At 45.0% G+C, this 22,511-nt stretch overlaps 1 protein-coding gene across 1 annotated transcript in view; it reads left to right on the top strand.

The window, feature by feature from the left end:
• The window catches only part of LOC142803551 (uncharacterized), a 207,787-nt gene extending 198,659 nt beyond the window's left edge, over positions 1–9,128 (top strand). The window contains exon 5 of the mRNA XM_075888674.1: positions 8,898–9,128. Coding sequence (XP_075744789.1) covers positions 8,898–8,992 — 95 coding nt within the window. The 3' untranslated portion in view covers positions 8,993–9,128. The remainder of the gene's footprint in view (positions 1–8,897) is intronic.
• The last annotated feature ends 13,383 nt before the right edge of the window (positions 9,129–22,511 follow it).

Consider the following 22,511-nt stretch of genomic DNA (forward strand, 5'->3'; position numbering starts at 1 on the left):
AAAAAGTGGCCCTATTATGACATCACGTTTTCTTATAACAAAATTGACTAAGACTGAAATATAATTATCCGAGAAAAAATCTTCAAAAGAACAATGAAGTTTGAAGTCATAATTTGTAATATGGCTACTATGACTATAACCAAAAATTGACCTCAACATGGCTAATGTTAGTTTTTAAGGCCTATGTTCACTAGACAATGAACTATACCACAAAAAGCACAAGTTCACGCAAAGCACCACACAAAAAAAGAGAGCAGACCTTTTTGTTAATACCTAAAATGCTTTTAAAATGTTATTTTTACCTCTACTTGCCGCTTTTTATCTAAGTAACTGGTGTGAAACAATTTAGCTGAAAATGCACAGTGCCTCCAAAACCTGTTGCTTGAATCTGAATTAAAAAAAATGGTGAAGCTTGCACTAAGTTAGGCTCCACAAGCCTTGGAACAGCAAGACTGCATGACTCTTAGGACTACTTCGGTTACTTTTGTTTTGTTTCTGGGCCTAGGCATGAAGACAAGGGCTTAATTGAATTGCTGCTAACAAACAAATGCTTTCGAAATTGCCCGAGCATCAAAGGATGCTCACACATTTGGTGTTTTTCCCACTGGGCTATTCTACATCAAATATCCAAACTATACTGTCTGGCGACCATCACACATATATAGTTTTAAAAATGATTGTAATTTACTCTTTTGAAAATAGTTATTTGCAGAAATATTTTGAAGAGAAAAAAAGTAGTGGTCACGTGGCTACCTTCAAAATTTCGCAGAATGTCGTGCGGGTGTTATTTGTGAGAAAAATTTGAAAGTACCGCTTTTTTTGCCATATCAAATTTGATCTACATATTAAGTAAAGGTGCTCTTTTAAAGTATTTGAAGCCGAGTAACATTAGTGCAATTTATCCGCTACATAGGCTTTGAAAAATTCAGCCAAACTATTTATCGTTTGCATTTTTCGTATGGCAATACTGCACTTTGTTTGAATATTTGAGCCACAAATACTCAATCCACAGAAGTTATATTCCACGAAAAAAAAATATTGTTAGGTCCAGGTTACAAATATTACTATATAATCGTTTTTGTCCACATTGAGATGCAATTTGAACTATGTGTTTGTCTAATGGAAAATTACTTTTATGTGTAAGTTGAAATCAAATAAACAGTTCTTGTTATATGACAAGTGTTATCATTACAATTTTTGTTTCAATGAGGAAAATGATTTTTGAAGTCTCCTATTAAGAGCCATGAGGAACTTCGAAACGGAAGCTGTCGTATATCAAATGCAGAAAACAGCCATCATTAGGAAACTTCAAAAATTAATTTATTCTTTAAAACAAAGTGTAATCATATAACTTGCCATATAAAGAGAACTGCTTCCTTGCTTTTGATGAGGCAAAAAAATTGCACTAATATTACTGAGCTTCATGCACTACACAAAATCAGCTTTAGTTAATACCCAGACCAAATTTGGTGTAGAAGAGGCAGTATTTTTGAAATACTTCTTTTTACTTTTTACAAACAACACCCAGACGACATCCTGGGAAGTCTAGAAGGCACCAAGGTGGCCTAATATTTTGTTCTTTGCGATAGATTTTAGCATTTTGCTGTTTTCAATACAGTAAACGAGCACAATATTTTTTTTTCAAAACACATTTAAAATGATTGGCAAAATGGCTGGGATGTTTGATGTGGAATTGCCTCACTGCCAGCATTTATTTTTCCGAAGCTCAAGCTTTCACTTCTCTGTTACTGCCTTCCTTACATACAATGCCTGCATAGGAAAGAAAAAGAAAGGCAGGTCTGACAATGTTCACAAGGGAAGATATTTTCATGTTGTATAAATTCGTTACCATAAACAGCAGCAAAATAACATTCAATTTGAGTAGTCCAAGACACAAGCTATATACTAGTATACTAAGAGCCAAGCGCAAACTTTTCATTTGATCATGTGTGGTGACAGACAGGAAGCGCTTATTGCAAGACTGATAAGCCTGTAATTAACTGAATGAAGTACAATGCACTGTTCAATCCAACACCACATAGGCATCTTTGCTACAGCAAAGCCATGTGTCATTGATTCATGCACTAGACGGGACAATGCAAATGTAACAAAAAAGATGAAAAAAGAAAACAAAAGAAAAAAAAGAAGAAAAAGGGGGGATGCGAAGTAGGAGCAGTGTAGCACACTACTTTTACTTTGCATTCCCCTTTTCTTTCTTCTTTTTCCTTCTTTTCTTTCCTTTACCTTTTTTTTTTGCTTCTCTTACACCCAACCTCCGACAGGAGAACACTTTGTATCATCGCAACCTAACTTGAAAGGAAGCAAGGGCTGCACTCTTCTGCGTTATAGGTTTTTTTCAGACAATCTTTTTCAACAGGCACACACGCCTACACCAAAAGATGATGTCATTACTAACCCCATATAAACTAACACGCCAAGGATGACATGTTGACTTCTAAAAAATAGGTCCTCCTATCGCAAAATCGGCCAGCCTGTCTGAGGCACTTCCACCGTTCACCCTGATTACCCGACTAGATGCTTCCATCTGTCGACTCGCATCTTCCTTTTGGATAACACTAAGACGAGCTTACTTTGATGAATACGCACAAAAGTTTAGTGATGTATCATGCATCAGATTAAGCAACTGTGCTAAAATATTATCGTTAGGTTACTTCCAGGCTTTTTATACTACAATACGGTGCTTGAAGTAGCCTAGAACTGCGTAACATCTTCTATGCACATGAACCAGATTGACAACGTAATGCACAACATGCTTAAGAATATTGCGAGAAACAAGATAACGACAAAATGACCAGCCACCCAAATTTCTTGCTGTACATGTTTATGAAATGTTCATGTACACCCAAATGAGGTGCTTATCATACAAGCCAAAAAAACCTACAAGTAGGGCCTTGGGGCCTTCTGTAAGTAGAAGTGTAGCATTTTTACTGTGGAGGGCTTTACACCCATAAGGGAGGAACAAAACTCCTGCACAATGAAGAATGTTGGCAGCTATCAGTTATAGAAAAAACTAATGCAGCTAATCTTCCCCGACACATCTGTACACTTAGACAGGTGACGAAGCTTCTGTCATTTGTGGCAGTAACTCCAACAGGACCAGTGCGACAATTGGCACTACTTGGCTAGGCAAATGTCCAAACATGCCTGCCCGACTCCCTCTAGCCATCCCGGCTGAATCTGACACATGATTTCTTGACTACTGGCTGGACAAAACAAAACCACTGACGCACACACAATACACAGCGTGAAGTTCCTCTGGAGTGGTCAACTTCGTGTTCTGCGATGAAAGAGCAGCACAGTGTCCTGATAAGGCACTTCTTGCAATGGTTTTCAATGCCACACAGTGACTTTGCTGTTCCTGCCGAAGAGAGCTTGGGGAGGTTGGAGGGTGCTTGCTCTTTTCTGGGGGCTGCTGCCACTCCTCGTTTCTGCTCAAGGTCAACCTGCACAAAGTTGTAGACGAGGCTTTAGGAGTTGTATATAATGATATACAAATTTTTGCTGAAGACACATTTCCTCGTGACACACTGAGGAACTTCTTATAAAATTTAAGGCCTCGCATATGAAAACATTTACAATCGATCCGAAGATGCACTTGACTCTAAAGGAGTAAGTTTGTTATGTAGTGTATATAAAGAAAGGTCATTCAGCACAACCACAACTGCAGTTGCACACGAAAACAACATTAGCTGGACGCTGTGGCCCGCTTTCATGGCATAGCTTAAGCTGACACTGATCGTCCAACGATACTAAAAATATGCAAAGATTGCCTGATCGATTTCAGGCAGTACTGAAGGGTAGGGCACAAATCCATCGTTCTACTCATGAGCAGTGCACAAAATTCAACATCAGTACCAACCCATTCAGCTAAAAATTTTGATTAGTATTTCTTCATTAAATATACTGAGAAGTCGCCAGAATGTGTGATTGGAGGTGGAAATCAAAAATGTGAATTTAACTGCATTCTTTTTGCAACTTGAGTGGCATTTCCTTTTAAGATTGCACTTAAAAAGCCTAAAAATCAGTATGTCATGCAGCCTATTTGTTTACTGCAAATCATTTGATGCTTTAACATGCAAAATTATTAGTTGTCAAAGTTACAGCATATATCCATATTACCTGTGCCAACATTATTCTGTGCTGCCTAGGCAGAAGAGTCAACCCTCAAAAAGCAGCACTGTCATCGTGGCAAACAGTGCGAAGTATGTGCATTTCACACGCACATGAAATGCATGCTTTCGCAGCAAACTGCAATGCACAAACATATAAAGCTGTTATGCTGACCTCCCACTGTTTGCTGCCTGTGTTGTGTGACACTTCATAGCAGTCAGAGACCCGAAAATTCCTAAAATGTTTCCAGCACTTTCTGCGTTACCACTAGATGTACTCATGAAAGCCGTGTCAAACAAAAAGAAACAAGCCCCGAAAGTTCTCTTCTTTCACCGCATGTTTATACGATCAGACCAGTAAGCTTTCTATTGCAGAAAAAACAGCTACTACAAAAATTGATATTCGGTCCCATTACCTGCTTTATGCTTTAAGCCATGTTATTATGTTAAACGGGTGTCCTGTTTTACACGATCTGGTCTGCATGAACTCTTGAACCTGACACCATATAGGTTGAAAGACACACACAGTTTGAGATAAACCTAGTTTCCCGTAGAGCATCCTTATGCAATATAACAACACATCTCAATCTAGTTAGTTGATTAGAACGAGGTGAAAACAGCTCGCACTTGACAAGCGCGGGCAGAAGGAATGACGCCTGCACATCATCTTTATATGGTGGTTTGGGACGTTAAATCCCTTAAATCAATCAAATCAGTGACCTATGTTGGTGTATATAAAATAGTATTTATTCTGATTGAACTTTCCGAAACCACCATATGATTATGTGAGGCGCCGTAGTGGAGAGATCTGGAAACGTTGACCACCTGCGGTTCTTTACCGTGCCCCAAATCTGAGGAAACGGGCCTACAACATTTCCGCCTCCATCAGAAATGCAGCCGGTGCAGCCGGAATCCGATCCCGCAACCCACGGGTCAGCAGCCGAGTAACTAAGGCACTAGACCATCGCGGTGGGGCAAGAGTTCGAATCTGAATGACGCTATTATACGATTGGTATTGGTATGGCGTATGCATTCGAAGCAAGTTTCGTCTTTGTATGCTAGGCTGCTACGATATCTCCAAGTAAGGGGTTCTGTTGCACTTTCTTAGCACTGTATAATACCACCTGACGGCCTATCCGCTCTCAACTGTTTGAAAGTTTATTTTAAAGAAATACATGGAGTGGTTTCGAATCTCTGACCTTGAGATCTTAGGCCACCATATTGCCCTGGATGGCCCTCTTTCTCCCGCGTTCATTCTGCCCTCACTTCTTTCTGTCTCACCTAATTTTGACATTCTTGGCTTCAAAGTGTTCGCAATATTGGAGTTTGCTGATTCTGAGTGGTCGCACTTTTAGTTTCACCTTTTCTGTCAACGGGCGAGTTGCGCGCATCATTTTGCGAACTAATCGGCTACTTGTATGGAATTGTTATTTTGAGCATATACGTCGGGGGTGGTTGGAGTGCATAAAAAGTACCTAAACGCAAAATTCTTCTAAGTGCTAAAAATAGATTGCCGTTGCCTTTAAGGCTGCATGCAAATTTGTTGGCGTTTTGTAATTAAAACTAATTAATTTGTTGGCGTTTAGTAGTAACTAAAACTTTGGTAAATGAATATATTAGTGGTCCTATATCGGGAGTCAGATGTACGTACTGAAACTACATCTGCATTAAGATTAATAAAATAAATTAGCGAATGAAAACGTAAGAAGCGAATAATTTTTATTTTATAGAACAGCAAAAGGCAAGCAACTTCGTACGAAAGTAACAACGTGTTTCCATCAATCACCGCATAGCGTCAACTTGAATGGACACATCCCCACGTCTCTCGGCACCACACACATACACAACGATAAGTTTACATTGCACGTTCAATGGTGGAACGGCTATGAGTTCTGCTGTATAGGTGTCCGCGGCTAAATTGACACTTGAATCAACTGAACCTCAAGCACTATTTTCACTCAGCCTTGCTCCAAAGATGTTCTTCTGCTACGAGGACAATAATTATTGTTTCAGTATTCGCGGAGAAGCGGTTCAGGCATTCATTTTCTATCTGAATAGCATACAATCAACGATTTGATTCACTGTGGAGGAATGAGTCGACGGCAAGCTCTCATTCCTTCATATACTCATTGAAAGAGCTCATCTAGTTGTTTAGTGTGTTCAGGAAGCATAATCCAACAGAGTGTCACCAGTGTTGTACACATTGCTATAAAGCAGTAACAAAACCCCACTGCCAGTTACCTCTATTCTTGCACGAGTTATCATTACAAGTCCCTTATTGCGAAATCAATTGGGTGCAGTTGCATTTTGAACAATATAATGTGTCGTTGAATTAACGCTACATTTGGCTTTTGGTTAAAATATAGTGACAAAGAGTCTTGAGAGAAAATAAAGTTAGTATTTTTCTGTTTCAATCAACAGCTCTAAATCATATATGAAATCGACATGAACAACAACAGATTATAAGTAGATAAAAAGTATATAAAGAAAAAACTCTGAGGGAAATGTTCCAGGCGCCGCTTGTCTCTGAAAAATTGAAATATATTTGAGCGTGAGCGCCAGTACGCCTATATGTAGCGAAAGAAATTTGAGGAACGTAGTTTCAATATATTTTATGTAATTATTGGCCAATTTCGAAAAAAAAGCAGCAGAGCAGGTAAGCGTGGCACTCAACCTCTCCAGCATTATTGATTTATGGGGCCACGAAAAAAACGTTTTACAGCAAACCGAATTGCAGATCTGTTCTTTCCACTCATTAGGCACCAGTATATAAAATTTTGAAAGAATAAAGAGGTCCACCAACCACGCTTTGTTCGACCTTACGTGGAATCACCCAAGCATGTTGTAACACGGACCTAAAACAAAGACAAACAGACTAACGCGGTTTAATAAATACAGCGATGCCATTGAAGCCAGCCGTCTTACTGGCACGTCGTCTTCCAGAAGAGATGCTGATAATCGCGTGAACGCACAGCAAGGAATCGACAATTTTTCGTATTTATGAATTACCATGCGCGGTATGCTGAATGACCCCTGTTTGTACAGCTCTCGTTAACGCATCACTGAAGGACACCTAGCGCTATCCTTATAAAGCAAAACAACGACAATATATTGGTGCACCTTGGAGATGACCATGCTCGCTAGCTAGAAGGCGCAAACCTTGTCTGTGTTTATCCGCCGCACTCCGCCTGCAACTGGTTGCCTGTTCAGCGTTTCGAATTATTATGTGAGCACCTGTTTGTAAGGCCGATTACAAGTCAAATATTTTCATTTCATTCGTGAAAAAGCTCCCCTTGCCAGCGACAAAACATTTTTCTGTGTGTGTATTAAACTTTTCATTTGGGTCAGCAGCAGTGCCTCGAGTTTTCTACTTCCATCATCATCGTAGATATACCGGCTGTGCCTATTCGCTGTCTCGGGCCTAGCAAGAATCGTCTCAACTAGGACGTCATGTGATATACAAGGCTTGCCTATACTCGCGAAAAGGAAATCAGCCAAAAATTAAGGATATACCGAAGCGCTTCCACAGGTGCCTAGCGTATTCGCGAATCCTGGGACAATCAACCGCTATCTCTGAGCAGGAAAGTAGGCGATAATTGTAGAGTCCACAAATGCTGTGGAAACTTCGAGGATAACAAAGAAGCTGCCGACGAAGTGCAAGAGAACGCAGCGTGTCATAAAAAATTATGGGCGCAATACGGCAAGCGAGAGAAGAAATTAGTGTTCAGAAAAAAGTAGCAATACCTTGTTTTAACATTTCAAAACCACGATATATTAAGCAGAGATGCCGTAGTGTAGAGCTCAGGAAATTCCGACCTCCTGGGGTTCTTTAAGGCGCACCCAAACATAAGTGAAATGTTGACAGACATTTTTGCTTCCATTGAAAAGGCAGCTGCCGCAGATGGGATTCGATGTCATGACCATCGATTTATCAGTAAAGCTCCAGAACCACTAGACCACCACGGCGGAGCGCTATCAGAAAAAGAAGAAATAGTTGACTACATTGTGGTATGATTGCAGTTATCTATAATAAAATAACACGTACAGAGGCAAGACGCGCTTTTGTGAAGAGAGAGCGGATGGACAGCTAAAGCAAAGAATGAGAGACACTAGTAGCCGAAAACTGCAGACACTTCAGTGGTGTAACAAAATTGAAAAATTTGCGGGTATGAATTGCAGCAACGTCGCGAGAAAATTCGACCCCTTAATGGGGGTGGGGGAGGCTTCGGTGTTTTGTTATGGTTGAATAGATTAGTGAGGAATAAAGTGAAACAAAAAGTGCATGTCTGACTGTTCTGTGCTCAACAATCAAGGTTCGGATATGTGTTTGGAAGCAAGATAGGTATCAGTTTGATTCGAAAGTGCCTATGCACAAGTTCTCAGTATGAAAACCAATTTTCTTGAATGACCGAGGCTAACGTTTGCAACGCGTAGAATATTGAGTTATAAACACATTTCACGCATTTTATTTACATGAAATACTGTCTACCTTGTTTCAGTATTCAAGCCATAGAGTTACTGCTTTCTTGCCAGCATAATTATTTCTTGCGTTCAGTTACGTGAGGATATTTTATTCATTTTAGAAATTTGAAGGTAATCGCTTTTTGCTGTTTTTTGTACCACTCTTCATTTTTTGGCAGACCTCATTATACCAACACTTAGCCGCTGATCTTACTACTTGCCCGGTGATATTATTTTTCATTTATTTTCTTTATTCTACTGAAATTAAACCTGCTTGTCTCAGTTGTGATCATTTTCTTGTTACAGTGTCCACGGCTCTCGCTGCACGGAAACCGAGCTTTGACCCAGAGTTTGAAAAAAGATGTCCGATAAGTGCTGGACATGAACCAACTTCCCGATGACTTCTACCGCTTGCGCACCGACGACTGTCCTGACATCACTTGAGAAGGGCGAAAATTGTGGCTCAACAGTCACCATGTACTTTTGTTTTTTTTTTTGTATGACATTAAGGGAAAGATAAAAGGCGTCAAACGGGCATTCATATTACCTCACGGATATTGTTGATACACACGAGCGTGCTTCCTGTCTGGTTGATTTTGTTACCTTGTGACTTAGCGTCGCTGGCTAAAATTGTAGACTTTTTAAAGTAGCCGCACCCAGAAGTCAATAGTACGTTAAATGTTATGGGGGCGTAAAGTTCACCTCAGAATGCAACTGCAACACTTTCAAAACAAGCAACAGCAAAACAAATATAATTATGTGCTACACCTACAAGAAAGTGTTAGGGAGACGCACGTAAGGAAGTACACAAGACATGGGCGAAACCAAACACCTATTTCGTTACGCATGTCCTCCCTATTCTTCGTGTACCCTGTAACTGCAGCACAAAGTTTTCATCATGGAAGACAAACTAGCCCAATATTTCACTTAGCTAGTGTATTAAAATAAGCACAAGTGCAGTATCAACTCTCAAAAGCAGTTTCGAAAAAAATTTCCAAATCTTACATTTGTTGCACCAAACTGAGGTATATTCTTTAGATAAACTCTGCGTCAGCAAGTCACGACAAAAAAGTCCACTGCTTTCCCGCAAAGACAGAGCAATGAATGCAATAGCAACAAATTTGGTGGTCAGGTGCAGATTGGCAAGCAGATTCAAACGTGCCCAGCGTTTTTCACGCACAAATAAGGCACGAAACGTACTCAGAGGTGCAGATGAACAAGAATAAGTGGCTCAGCTGTTACTTTTCTGTGTTTTATAAGTGTGCTCTTTTCGCAAACAGAGACTGTGCAACGATTGCAGTGACTTTTGTGCCCCCGGTTACTACAACAGAATCATTCCGGGGAAAACCCAAGCCTAGACAAAGCGTACGATTGTCCCCACCGCTAGATAAGCGCATGTGTTAGCGTCTAACCTCCCTGCTCCCTCTTCGGTGGCAAAGTACGCGTGGGAGATGAGAGTGCGCGCCACCACATTGCCACAAGGTGGCAGGTGCTCTCATCTCCCATGCGTACTTTGCCACATCGCCATACGGCGGCGCATGATCATTGTGGCTTTTTGTTTGTAAAGCTGTAAAAACGATCCTTAACTCTAAAAACTAAGATAATGCTGGGCACTCTTTTTCCGAACAGTACTTTCTTGTATCATATTTCACTCTAATTTCCGAAGTAAATCGCCCCTTGTTGAGGCAGAGTACATTGATTCCCCCGAACGGGCCAAAGCACTCCACCTCGACAGAGTAGCATAACGCTGACTGAAGCAGAGTACGACGACCCTAATAAACGTAGTAACAGCACGCGTCACGAATAAATAGCACAATTCGAACCGAAATTGGGCTTTCAATTGTTTTTGCGGATCTCCGCGCGTGCGGGTTTGGAGGATAACTAAATACAAACACTACGACAAGAAGAAGTGTGAAAAAACACCAAGTGTGATTGAAACCTTCAGCCTCTAGACTTATTACGGCTTTCTGGGCCACCATCTTTCATCTCGCTCATCCCTCTTCCATCGCAGGGTAGCAAACCGGCTGCCTTATGGGCTGAATAACCTCCCTGCCGTTCTTTTCCTCTTATTTTCATTTCTTCTGAGCCGCCACGCTAACTACTACATCACACTGACAGACGGCAATTGATCGTTTATTTTTTATGTCATAAATAATTCTCGCCGTATGTCTGCATTTGTGCTAACGTGTTTACTGTGTTTGTTTTGTGCTTCGCGAGATTAGACCGTCTATCCTATAAGTTTTGTTTGCAGTAGGAACAGAAAGATCCGCGCAACAGATTATACGAATCTTCTTTGCACTGACTCGCTAAGTGGTTAGTCATTTCTACGTACGAGACGTCACACTTCTGAAGTGTACACTAAATAACTTAAGTTTTTTGCACCCCTTAGACATATTTTTGGTCATTCTTGTTCACCTTCTACGACTAAAGCCACAATACTTGTCTGTAACCGTACCGTACGTTAGGCTTACGGCACCATCGCCCGTGTTCGATAGTCGTGGCGAAAAACATGAATAATATTATAGCGAAAATGTCATAGCCGTCTGCGTTGTGTTTCTATCGTGCCCTATTGAATGACATAGTATTCAGTTATTTCACAATATATATCCAAAGCTAAAAACGTGGATATTGTTAGTTCCAAGTGCCTTCAAGTGCGCTGAAAATCACTGGCACATGCTGGAAACGCTGATGTTTTGTTAATCGTCTCGAACACCTAACAGACAATTGCAGTACGTTTTACTGAATACATATGTGGTTATTTGGCAGTGCTAATCACTCGCGGGGTGCCGCCGCATCAAAAAGTAATCAAGGGCAGGATTATAATTGCGTTTTTCTGTCTCATACCTGAAGACTGGACATTTCAATCTCTCAAAAAGCGGAAGCGTAGAAAGCTGTTTTTCTCTCTCGTTTCATGCAGAGTGAATATGAATTTCACTCTGATGTTTTGCGAGAGTAGAAGAACACTTTGAAGAGTACCTTCGCCTTTTGACGCCTGCGATACTCTCCGTAGTTTTTAGAGTGTTCTCTTCGAGATGCAAATCATCAGCAGTAAGTGGTAGATATAAATAGCTTGCCGGTTGACCGTTGAAGGAAGTGCTCCTTTGTACCTCAGTGGCTAATGCCTCGCACTCACACTTCAGAGGTCCGAAGCTTGATTCCGTATTTTTCTGAATTGTTGTTTTCTTGCATTTACATATATATAGATACGCATATATGCGGTGAGTGGCGCCAGTGGCAAAATCTAGCCAAGCGTGTTCATACAATTCCTAACGCAATAAAAGAAAAAAAACATGCCTGCGTCTCAATCGTTCCATTTGTGTCGTACTGAGTTTCTGTAACGAATTGCTTTGGTCTCGAGAGAGACAGGACCCTCTGAAAAAAAAATGGCAGCATATCTACGGAGTGAATGATGGAGAGTGGGGCGAAGCATCCGTTCTTCCATTCGTTCTTGCTTCCGTCCGTCCATGCGTCCGTCTGTGTGACTGCCCGTGCGTCCATACACCCGACCGTGCGTGCGTCTGTTCGTGCGTTCGCAGGTCCATCCGTGCGTCCGTCCCTGCGTTCGTCCATGCATCCACCCCTGCGTCCGTCCATGCATCCATCCGCCCATGCAGCCATAAGTGTGTCCGTCAATGCATCTGTCTGTGTGTCCATTCCATTAACTATTCAACCCTCCAAGTACCACCGTCTCGCATCTTTTATCATATATTCCCAATATAAAAGCGCCGCAATCCAGCGTACATTCCATGCACTAAAGGAGAGGTGGCACACGCACAGTTTCTTACGGCTTGCGCTTCGTGTCTACTTCCCACCTTCAACCACCTCGAGTTCTTGGTATATACTAGTTCACTGTATTCATGGCATTGCGGCCCAAGGCTCGGTTAACCTTTCTAAAGCCAAGAAGGTTACGCCCAGCGAGTATAACGTAGCAACCCTTTCTTGTCAGGTGGTGCTCAATGTACATGCCAATGACTGCTATTGGAGAATGAGAAAATGAAAAATTCGGTTTTTACTTTCTTACGGCTTGAGTTTCGTATCTGATTCCCACCTTTAACCACCTCGAGTTCATGGTATATATTAGTTCACCGTATTCGTGGCACAGCGACCCAACGCTCGCTAAACCTTTCTAAAACCAAGGAGGTTACGCCCAGCGAGTATAATGTAGCAACCCTTTCTTCTCAGATAGTGCTCAATGTACATGCCAATGGCTATTAATGGGGAATGAGAAACAGGAGAATTCGGCTTTCAGTTAATGCGCACGCTGCGAATTTTCTATTCTTCAACAACGCACTGGAGAAATCTCCCACCGGCACCACCTTGCAGGTCAAAACGTAAGACTGGTTACACACTACGAGTAAGACTACTACATGGGACGAACAGGTGCAGCTTTAAGGATCTTTGCCCCTAAAAGAGAAAAGTTGCCCGCATCTTCCCACGGGGGGAACTCGAGTGAATGCGTCGCAAAGTGGAGGTCGTATCGTATAGATAAAAAGTTTCAGATTAGGGTCCCAAGTAGAATGACCTAAATTAGGGAGAGAGTCCAAATTGCCGGCTCCCGCGTGAGTCTCTTGGGTTGAACTGCCGCGCCACGAATTACCCCACCATAGTGGTGTGGTGGCTGTGGTACTCGGCTGCTGACCCTCACGTCGCGGGATCAAACCCGGGCTACAGTGGCTGCATTTTCGATGGAGGCGGAAATGCTGTAGGCCCGTGTGCTCGGTGGGTGCACGTTAAATAACCCCAGATGGTCGAAATTTCCGGAGGCCTCTACTACGGCGTCTCTCATAATGGTATGGTGGTATTGGGACGTTAAACACCACATATTAATCAATCAATAAATGCCGCACCACGCTGCTGCTGCGCTCGACACGCGGACACAGATCTCGAGCTTCTTCCACGTCTGTCTGCAAGGCCACCGCAGAGCAAAAGCCAATAATTTGCGAAAATATGCAGCACAGCTTTCCACACCAGGTTTTCTTTTTTTTTAGAGCCCCCGTCCCTTTTTCGTTTACGGAATGCTGTCTTCGCTCGTTGTGCTTATGCTGCCTCCGTTTCCAGGGAAATTGCGTTGACTCGAGGTCAATCATGACTCTCGACAATGAGAAAAAAAAACAAAAAAAAACATCTGTGGTCCTCGCGTACCTTCCGGGTTTACTGATAGCGTCCCTATAAGGAGGTATGGGGCAAAAGCCGCCGAAGCAGCTGAACCTTGTAGTCACGTGGTAATAAACTCTGAAACGCAGGTTAAAAATTCCGTGATAGAAAACTCCCTACGTGGTGAAACTGGATCTTGACATCCTTTTACTGCGTGCCTCAGAGATGGTGGTAAAACTATGTTATGTACCATCATTTACTCCAACACGAGGTAGTAATTTTAAACGCGAGAGAGTTTTCAGAGGTCATGAGCTGCAAAATTCCCAAGCTCGGATTGTTTTTGCTTACAGTGCAGCTGTAGTGATAGAGCTTGTGAACGCTGGTGCGTGAGTGAACACGCGCAAAATGAACAGGCATAAAGAAGGAACGAAAACAAACTTGTTCGCACGGTTAATCGATCAATGGCGTCGCGCATGCAAGAATCAAGAGTAAAAAGAATAGGTAAAAACGCGGGCAGTAAGTTGATTACTTTCGCACACTGACCGCTTGGTTCAGCACTATATACGAACAACAGTGGTCATGGTCACCTGTGGATTTCTGGTCGTATGCGCGCCACATTACTCGATAATTTGTTACCTTTGACTAGCGCTTTCTTATGAACAGAGCACATCAGGTAGGCGTAAGATTGACAAAAGAAACATACGAGCGTTCGCGTATGACCGCAATACTGTTGGCCTAATTTTGCTTCTGAGGTACCGTACAAAGTTAACTGAGCGGAAAGCTTGTGTCTAGTTCTGACATCTAAAGGAAGGGGAATGCCACGCAAAGCTACATTATTCCACAAGGTTGTACATAAAAGACGTATTATAAAAATGCTCTACCAATATACAGATACGATGACAGTTATGAATAGCCCAACTATTGCGGTACAAGTTGAATAGCTGTCTGGACGAAAGTCCGGGAAGTTAACAAATGCGAAACTGCAATATTAGAGCCAGTTTAGAAAATTGCTCAAGCTTAACAAACACTAATAAAACTAAGCATATTATATGGGGGATTCCACGTAATATAGAACAAAGCATAGCTGGTTGACCTCTTAAATTTCTTTCGAAATTTTATATATTGTTGCCTGATCAGTGAAGAGAAGAGATGTGCAATTGCTTTTGCTGTAAAATTTCTGTAAAATTTTTTTCGAAGCACAGCAAATCAATAATGCCGGAGATGTGGAGTGCCACACTTACTCGCTCTTGTGCGTTTTCGAATTTGGCGATGATTTACACAAAATATATTAAAGCCACGTGCCTGAAATTGGTTTGGCAACGTATAAGTGTGCTGGAGCTCACGTTCAATTATATTTTGATTGTCTGCGTAGTGCATACTTCTTACTCAAAATGTCAACTCTCTCTAAAAACGTTTTCTCGCCTATAGTTTGCAGGCCATTATATCACAAAGCGCCTAAACCAGAGTGGTGGAAATTCCGAATCACTTTTTCAACATGCTTATTTATTAAAATTCAAAAACTTACAATAAATCACTCTTCAATAAAAAGATCTATCTTCATTAAAAGGCATGCAAGAGAAACTTGTGACGACGAATAAAAAAACATTTTTGATCATTTTTATACTTTCGCCACTTATCCCGCTGAATATCGGCTTTCGTAATCAATCAAAACTTGTTGCAATATATGGTTTAGCTTGCAGTTACGGCCCATTGAAAAATTTCCTTGAGCAAGGATAGCAACAGTATACCGGACTCTCTGCCCGCTAAGAATGGAATGCAGGCCTGTACTTCAATGTCTTAAAAGGTGAAAGCTTTTGACTGCACTGAGGACGCCACTTTCGAAATTATTTGGCCACGGGAGCAGCCATGAGTGCGGGATTACCGAGCAAGCAACCGCATACTTTCCATGCTCCGATGTGATGAGGGTGTAAAAAAACTACGCGCGAGAAATCAGACAAGGAGCCATATTTCCCTTAGCATCCTCACCTTCCTCGTGTTCTCGCGCAGACTTAGGCTGCCCACGTTTATTTTTTTTTCTTCTTCCTACTGCCCTAAGGAGTTGCAGGCTATCTCTAGCATATATAGTTTCTGTACTGGTCGCCGAACAATGTTGCCTTGTTGTGTCTTGATTTGACAGGCCTGTAGACAACCATCTTTGCGTGAACAACTTCTACCACGGCCAAGGGGCCAAATGCACCTTGAAACAAATGACTGCTCGACATAAACGGTGTCATCCACTTTTATGTCCTTATGCGAGGGATACCGATAAAGGGCTCACAATTGCCGCATGTACTCCTTTCTCCATCGTATCCACTGGTGATCAAGCAGTTGCAGACGATATCTCAACGTCTTCGTAAGGTCGCTCGTTGTTGCTTATGCGCATGTAGTTTCATACTCGGAGCAATGTGGTCATGCAGAAGCAATTAATGAATATCCTACCCGAAAAAGGGCGGGGCATATTGGCGTAGGTTCTCCAGTGTGAAGAAAAAGAATCGTTGGTTCACACGCTGGCAAGATGTTTTTGTCGGAAGTGGGATATTCGTCTGATTCTGTAGGCCATGTCTATCTTGGCTCATGTAGCGATCTAAGACTTTTGCACCTATTCCTTTTGTCCAGAAAGTCATTGAAAGATGATGAAGCTGGTGTATGAGACGATGTGTGAAGTGCACTCAGCTTTGCATGCAGACAGCGATTCTTGTTACTCTTCTGTGGGGTATACCGTACACATGTCGGCTCTCAAGAACATCTTTAGGCACTGACTCCGCGTGCCGGAGCAAAGCATATTTTGTTATGACCGCTTCATATCGCTGTAACTCTCCGTTTAGAAAAAGCTTTTCATCTTGCTTGCTTTGGCAGTCGAGTGAGATGTTTCCCGTAGTTATCTTCATTATGCGGTCACTCAACTGTACACCTCTCATGCGATTTGCCTGTTGTCTGGTAGAGTGTGTAGAGAGTCTTGAATTGTGCAGAGTCGTTTTGGCCTTGATACCACTTGCTCCCAGTTCCCAGAAGACTGTGATCTCTGTCATGTCACTTTGTCGTCAGGCTGGGTACTCACGTGTAGTGTACAAGTCATAAAATTCACAATGTTTGCGGTGGATAGCACTTTCTGGATTGGTCCTTAGAAAGTCCATCAAAATAGTGAATTTAATTCCGATGGAGGCGGAAATGTTGTAGGCCCGTGTGCTCAGATTTGGGTGCACGTTAAAGAACCCCAGGTGGTCTAAATTTCCGGAGCCCTCCACTACGGCGTCTCTCAAAATCATATAGTGGTTTTGGGACGTTAAACCCCACATATCAATCAAATCAATAGGGAATTTAAAGCGACCAAACCATCTGTATCACCACTCAATATTACCACGTTCCATTTCCCAAGTTTTTGTTATCGTCCCAAAACACCACACGATTCTCAGCGCAAACCGCGCCTGCAGTTTTCGAGAAGATTCCAGACCATCGTAGATCATTTCGATAAAATCACGCCCACTGGGCGAACGGTACAGATTGTTCTGGAGCCTACGCCACCGCCAGCGATAACGCTAGAACATTCGACGGCAAGAGTATAAATGCCGACGCGCTTCGCCGCTTGTCAGTTGTTGATCGAAGGCCGACGCTCCGTTCGCCGCTATCAGTCCGAGACTGCTATCTGTGCTGCTGTAATTGGACTTTCCGTTTACCGGGCACAGGTTCGCCCAAATAAACAGTTAAATCTCAACACGAAGTTTCCTGTCTTCGGCCACGTCACGAACCCGTGACATCTGGTGGAGGTGCTGTTTCTTCCATGTACCGGACGCCTCCGTCAAGCCGTTAACTCAGCCCACGCCTTGAAGACACCGACGCCAGCAACGAGCAGCGAGTTAGCCGCAGGCAACAAGGTCTGCCACCGGAGTACGGGCTTTTACTGGACAAAACTCGGAAAACCAAGACGTTGACGTCGACCACGGCGACCATGTCAACGCCGGTTCTACCTGCACCACTCCTGCTCCGGCAACCCAAAGAGCCGCCAACTTTCCGCGGTTCGCCACTGGAAGACGCGGAAAGCTGGATCAAAAGGTTCGACCGCGTCGCCACCTTCAATGACTGGACAGACGAAGACAAGCTACGGCATGTGTATTTCGCCTTGGAAGATGCTGCTCGGACCTGGTTCGAGAGTCAAGATCGAAGCCTCACAACGTGAACGCCTTTTGCGCCAGGTTCCTCACCACTTTCGCAAGTGTGGTGCGCAAGGAGAAGGCCACAGCTCTCCTTGAAACCCGCATGCACATGGCAAATGCAAACGTGGCGATATTCACGGAAGATACGATTAAATCCTTCCGCCACGCTGACTCCGACATGTCCGAGGAGAAGAAGTTGCGCCTACTCATGCGAGGAGTGAAGCAGGAACTCTTCGCCGGGCTGATCAGAAACCCGCCTAAGACGGTCACCAAATTCATTTCAGAAGGATCTACGTTAGAGAAGACGCTCGAGATGCGCACGCGGCAATATAACCGTAGCTTCTCGTCTACAAGCTACGCCGACATTCAAACGCTCGGAACCACTGACTTGCGTGAGACGATCTGAGCGATCGTGCAAGAGGAGCTGCGAAAACTATTTCCTTCAGCGCAGCCTCACGTGGAATCCATCGCGGACGTCGTACGCTAGGAGATCCAGCAGTAGCTGGGCGTTCCTCAGCCTCAAGAGCCGCAGCTGCAAATCATGAGCTATGCTGCTGCAGCAGGCCGCCACGCCCCTCCTCCACGCGTACGCCAAAACGCCGCCCCATCGCACTTCCGTCGCCAGACACCACCGCCCCCACCACCCCCACCGACGACCTACCGTTCGCCAGCGGGCCAGCGCAGTGCGCCGAAGAAAACCGACGTTTGGCGCACCCCTGACCACCGCCCACTATGCTACCACTGCGGCGAGGCCGGGCACACTTACCGCCGTTGCCAGTACCGACAGATGGGACTGCGTGGCTTCGCCATCGATGCACCACGTCCGCAGCCAGGGGAACGGCCACGTGACATCGCCGACTACCTGAAAGGAACTCAATGGACACCACGAAGTCCTTCCCCTTCGCCGTCGCCCAGCCGCCGCTTGTCACCGCATCCCCGGCAGCACTCCGGCCCAACGCGGGGCCGGTCTCCTAGCCCGTATCCGGGAAACTAAGGGCAGCAACCGGTGGAGGTGCGGTTGCTGTGCGACGAACTACCGAAGATCCTCCGCCGACGACGACGCCACGACGGAGCTTTCCGAACACAACGCCAACCAGGCAAAGCACTGACGGCGAAAGCTCACTTACCGAAGGTGGCCTGACGACGCAACGTGGAAGCAGCGGAACAAGCCGACGCAGCCGTGACCCGACGCCACGCCCTAACTGTAATGCGAGACGGCGAACTAGCGACCTCGACGTTCTTATCGACGGCCACAGTGTGACCGCTCTCGTCGATACTGGAGCCGACTATTCTGTCATCAGTAGGTCGTTCGCCGCGAAGTTAAAGAAAGTTAGGACAGCTTGGAAACGCCCTGAAATCCGCACAGCCGGAGGTCATCTCGTAACGCCTGCAGGATTCTGCACAGCGAGAGTCACCATTAACGGCCGTATTTATCCTACAGACTTCGTAGTCCTACAACGTTGCTCGAGAGATGTCATCCTTGGCATGGGCTTCTTATGCCTCCATGGTTCTGTCATCAACCTAAAAATAATGTCGATAACGTTATCCACAGAAGAAGCACTACCGCCGCGCACGCCGTCAGGACACCATGCCTTGAATACGCTGGAAGAACAAGTCACCATTCCGCCTCGCTCAAGCGTCATTATTTCAGTCGGCGCTCCTAAATCACCTGATTTGGAAGGCGTCGTTGAAGGCAGTCAGCATCTGTTGGTCACCCGAAATATTTGCGTCGCAAGAGGAATAGCAGAGCTGCGGGGAGGCAAAACAACGGTTATGCTCACGAATTTCAGCAATGAGTACAAACATGTGAACAAAGGAACAACGGTCGCATACATCGAAGAAATTGTCGAAGCCACCAGTGCTTTCGCCCTTGCCGATTCTTCGGAACCTGCTCAGAGGAACCAAGCCCCTCCCATAGCTTTCGACGTCAATCCCAGACTTCCGAACGATAAGCAAGAACAGCTCAAGGCCCTGCTACTGCAATACGAAGATTGCTTTTTGTCGTCATCGAAACTTCGGCAGACCACAATCACGAAACATCGCATCATAACCGAAGAAAATGCCAGACCACTCCGTCAGAGTCCGTACAGGGTTTCGACACGAGAACGTGAGGCCATGAAGAGACAAGTTGCTGAAATGCTGCGGGATGACATTATCCAGCCGTCCAAGAGTCCATGGGCATCCCCCATGGTGTTAGTGAAAGAAAAAGGATGGGACCCTACGTTTCTGCGTCGATTATCGCCGCCTGAACAAAATCACAAGAACGGACGTGTATCCTTTCCCACGAATAGACGACGCACTTGATCGGCTCCATAACGCCAAGTACTTTTCGTCAGTGGACCTCAAGACTGGCTATCGGCAAATCAATGTCGACGAAAGAGACCAAGAGAAGACGGCGTTTATAACAACGGACGGCCTCTTCGAGTTTAAGGTGATGCCCTTCGGCCTTTGCTCAGCGCCTGCAACTTTTCAACGCGTTATGGATACAGTACTGGCAGGATTGAAGTGGCAGACTTGCCTTGTGTACTTGGACGACGTCGTCGTGTTTTCCTCGAGTTTCGACGAGCATCTTCGGCGCCTTGAAGCTGTACTTCAAGCGATCAAGACGTCCGGACTCACACTGAAGCCAGAAAAGTGCAGATTTGCGTATGAAGAGCTCTTGTTTTTGGGGCACGTTATCAGCAAGTTTGGAGTTCGTCCCGATCCACGGAAAACAGCCGCCATCGCCGCCTTCCCGCCGCCTACTGACAAGAAGGCCGTGCGCTGATTTCTGGGCCTCTGCGCCTATTATAGGCGGTTCGTGAAAAACTTCGCCCGCATCGCCGATCCTCTCACTAACCTTACCAAGGCCGACGTGGAGTTCAAGTGGAAAACGCCGCAGGAACACGCTTTCCAGGAGCTTAAACATCGCCTCCAGACGCCTCCGTTACTTGCCCATTTCGACGAATTCGCTGAGACAGAAATACATACTGACGCAAGTAGCGTAGGTCTTGGCGCCGTTCTTGTGCAGAGGGCTGACGGACTTGAAAGGGTTATTAGTTGCGCTAGCCGTTCGCTATCCAAAGCAGAAGCAAATTATTCCACAACAGAAAAGGAGTGCCTCGCCATCATCTGGACTACGTCGAAATTTCGCCCCTAACTCTACGGCAGGCCCTTCAAAGTTGTGAGCGACCACCACGCCTTGTGTTGGCTAGCCACCTTGAAGGACCCATCAGGTCGCCTCGCACGATGGAGTCTGAGACTTCAAGAATATGACGTTACCGTTATTTACTAGTCCGGCAAAAAACATTCCGACACCGACTGTCGACCAACCACCACTCGACGGCCCGAATAACGACTACTTCTTGGGAACGATAACTACCGACAACTTCGCTGAACGACAGCGGGCCGACCCGGAACTTAAGGCCCTAATAGAATACCTCCAAGGCACGACCGTCGAAGTCGCGAAGGTATTCAAGCGCGCATTTGCATGGTTCTTCCTGCGAAACGGTCTTCTACAAAAGAAAAACTTTTCACCGCTTCGAGCTAAGTACCTCCTTGTGGTGCCTTCAGCTCTGCGACCAGAACTCCCGCAGGCCCTGCACGACGATCCGACGTCAGGGCAGCTGGGTGTGTCTCGCACACTCGTGAGGATACAAGAAAGGTACTACTGGCCACGTCTTACCACCGACGTCACTCGTTATGTGAGGACATGCCGGGACTGTCAGCAACGCAAAACACCGCCGACAAGGCCAGCGGGACTTCTGCGGCCAAATGATCTACCTTGCCGACCTTTCCAGCAGATTGGTATGGAAGTGCTGGGCCGTTCTTGACGTCGGCTTTCGGAAACAAGTGGATCGTGGTAGCTACCGACTACCTCACCCGCTACGCCGAGACAAAAGCCCTGCCAAAAGGCAGTGCATCCGAGGTAGCTAAGTTCTTCGTCGAAAATATCGTCCTACGTCACGGCGCCCCGGAGGTCCTTATCACCGACAGAGGAACGGCATTCACTGCCGACTTAACTCAAGCGATCTTGGCATACAGCCAAACAAACCACCGCCGGACAACAGCGTACCACCCACAGACCAACGGCCTCACCGAGCGGCTTAACAAGACGAACGCCGACATGCTGTCAATGTACGTCGATGTCGAACACAAGACGTGGGACGCCATTCTTCCGTATGTGACCTTCGCATACAACACGGCGGTGCAGGAGACGACGCCGATATCTCCATGCAAATTGGTCTACGGAAGGAGCCCGGCAACGACGCTCGATGCCATGTTACCCAAAGTCCCCGACAAAGAAAAGATCGATGTGAGTGAGTACCTTCAACGTGCCGAAGAAGCCCGACAACTTGCGCGTCTTCGTATCAAGAATCAACAGACGACCGACAGCCACCGTTACAATCTTCGACGACGCTTCGTGGAATACCAGCCCGGTGAACGTGTTTGGGTGTGGACGCCGATACGCCGACGCGGACTAAGTGAAAAGCTTTTGCAACGGTACTTCGGACCGTACAGGGTGGTTCGACGTCTCGGCCCACTTGATTACGAGGTTATCCCCGACGGCATCACGAACTCTCAACGACGCCGATCGCGACCTGAAGTCGTCCATGTCGCGCGCCTCAAGCCGTTTATGCCCGTTAACAAACTGAAACAGGATTTTTTGTATTATTGTTGTATCGTAATTTATTCA

Source organism: Rhipicephalus microplus, chromosome 3 (assembly GCF_043290135.1).
Source record: "Rhipicephalus microplus isolate Deutch F79 chromosome 3, USDA_Rmic, whole genome shotgun sequence".
NCBI classification, from domain to species: Eukaryota; Metazoa; Arthropoda; class Arachnida; order Ixodida; family Ixodidae; genus Rhipicephalus; species Rhipicephalus microplus.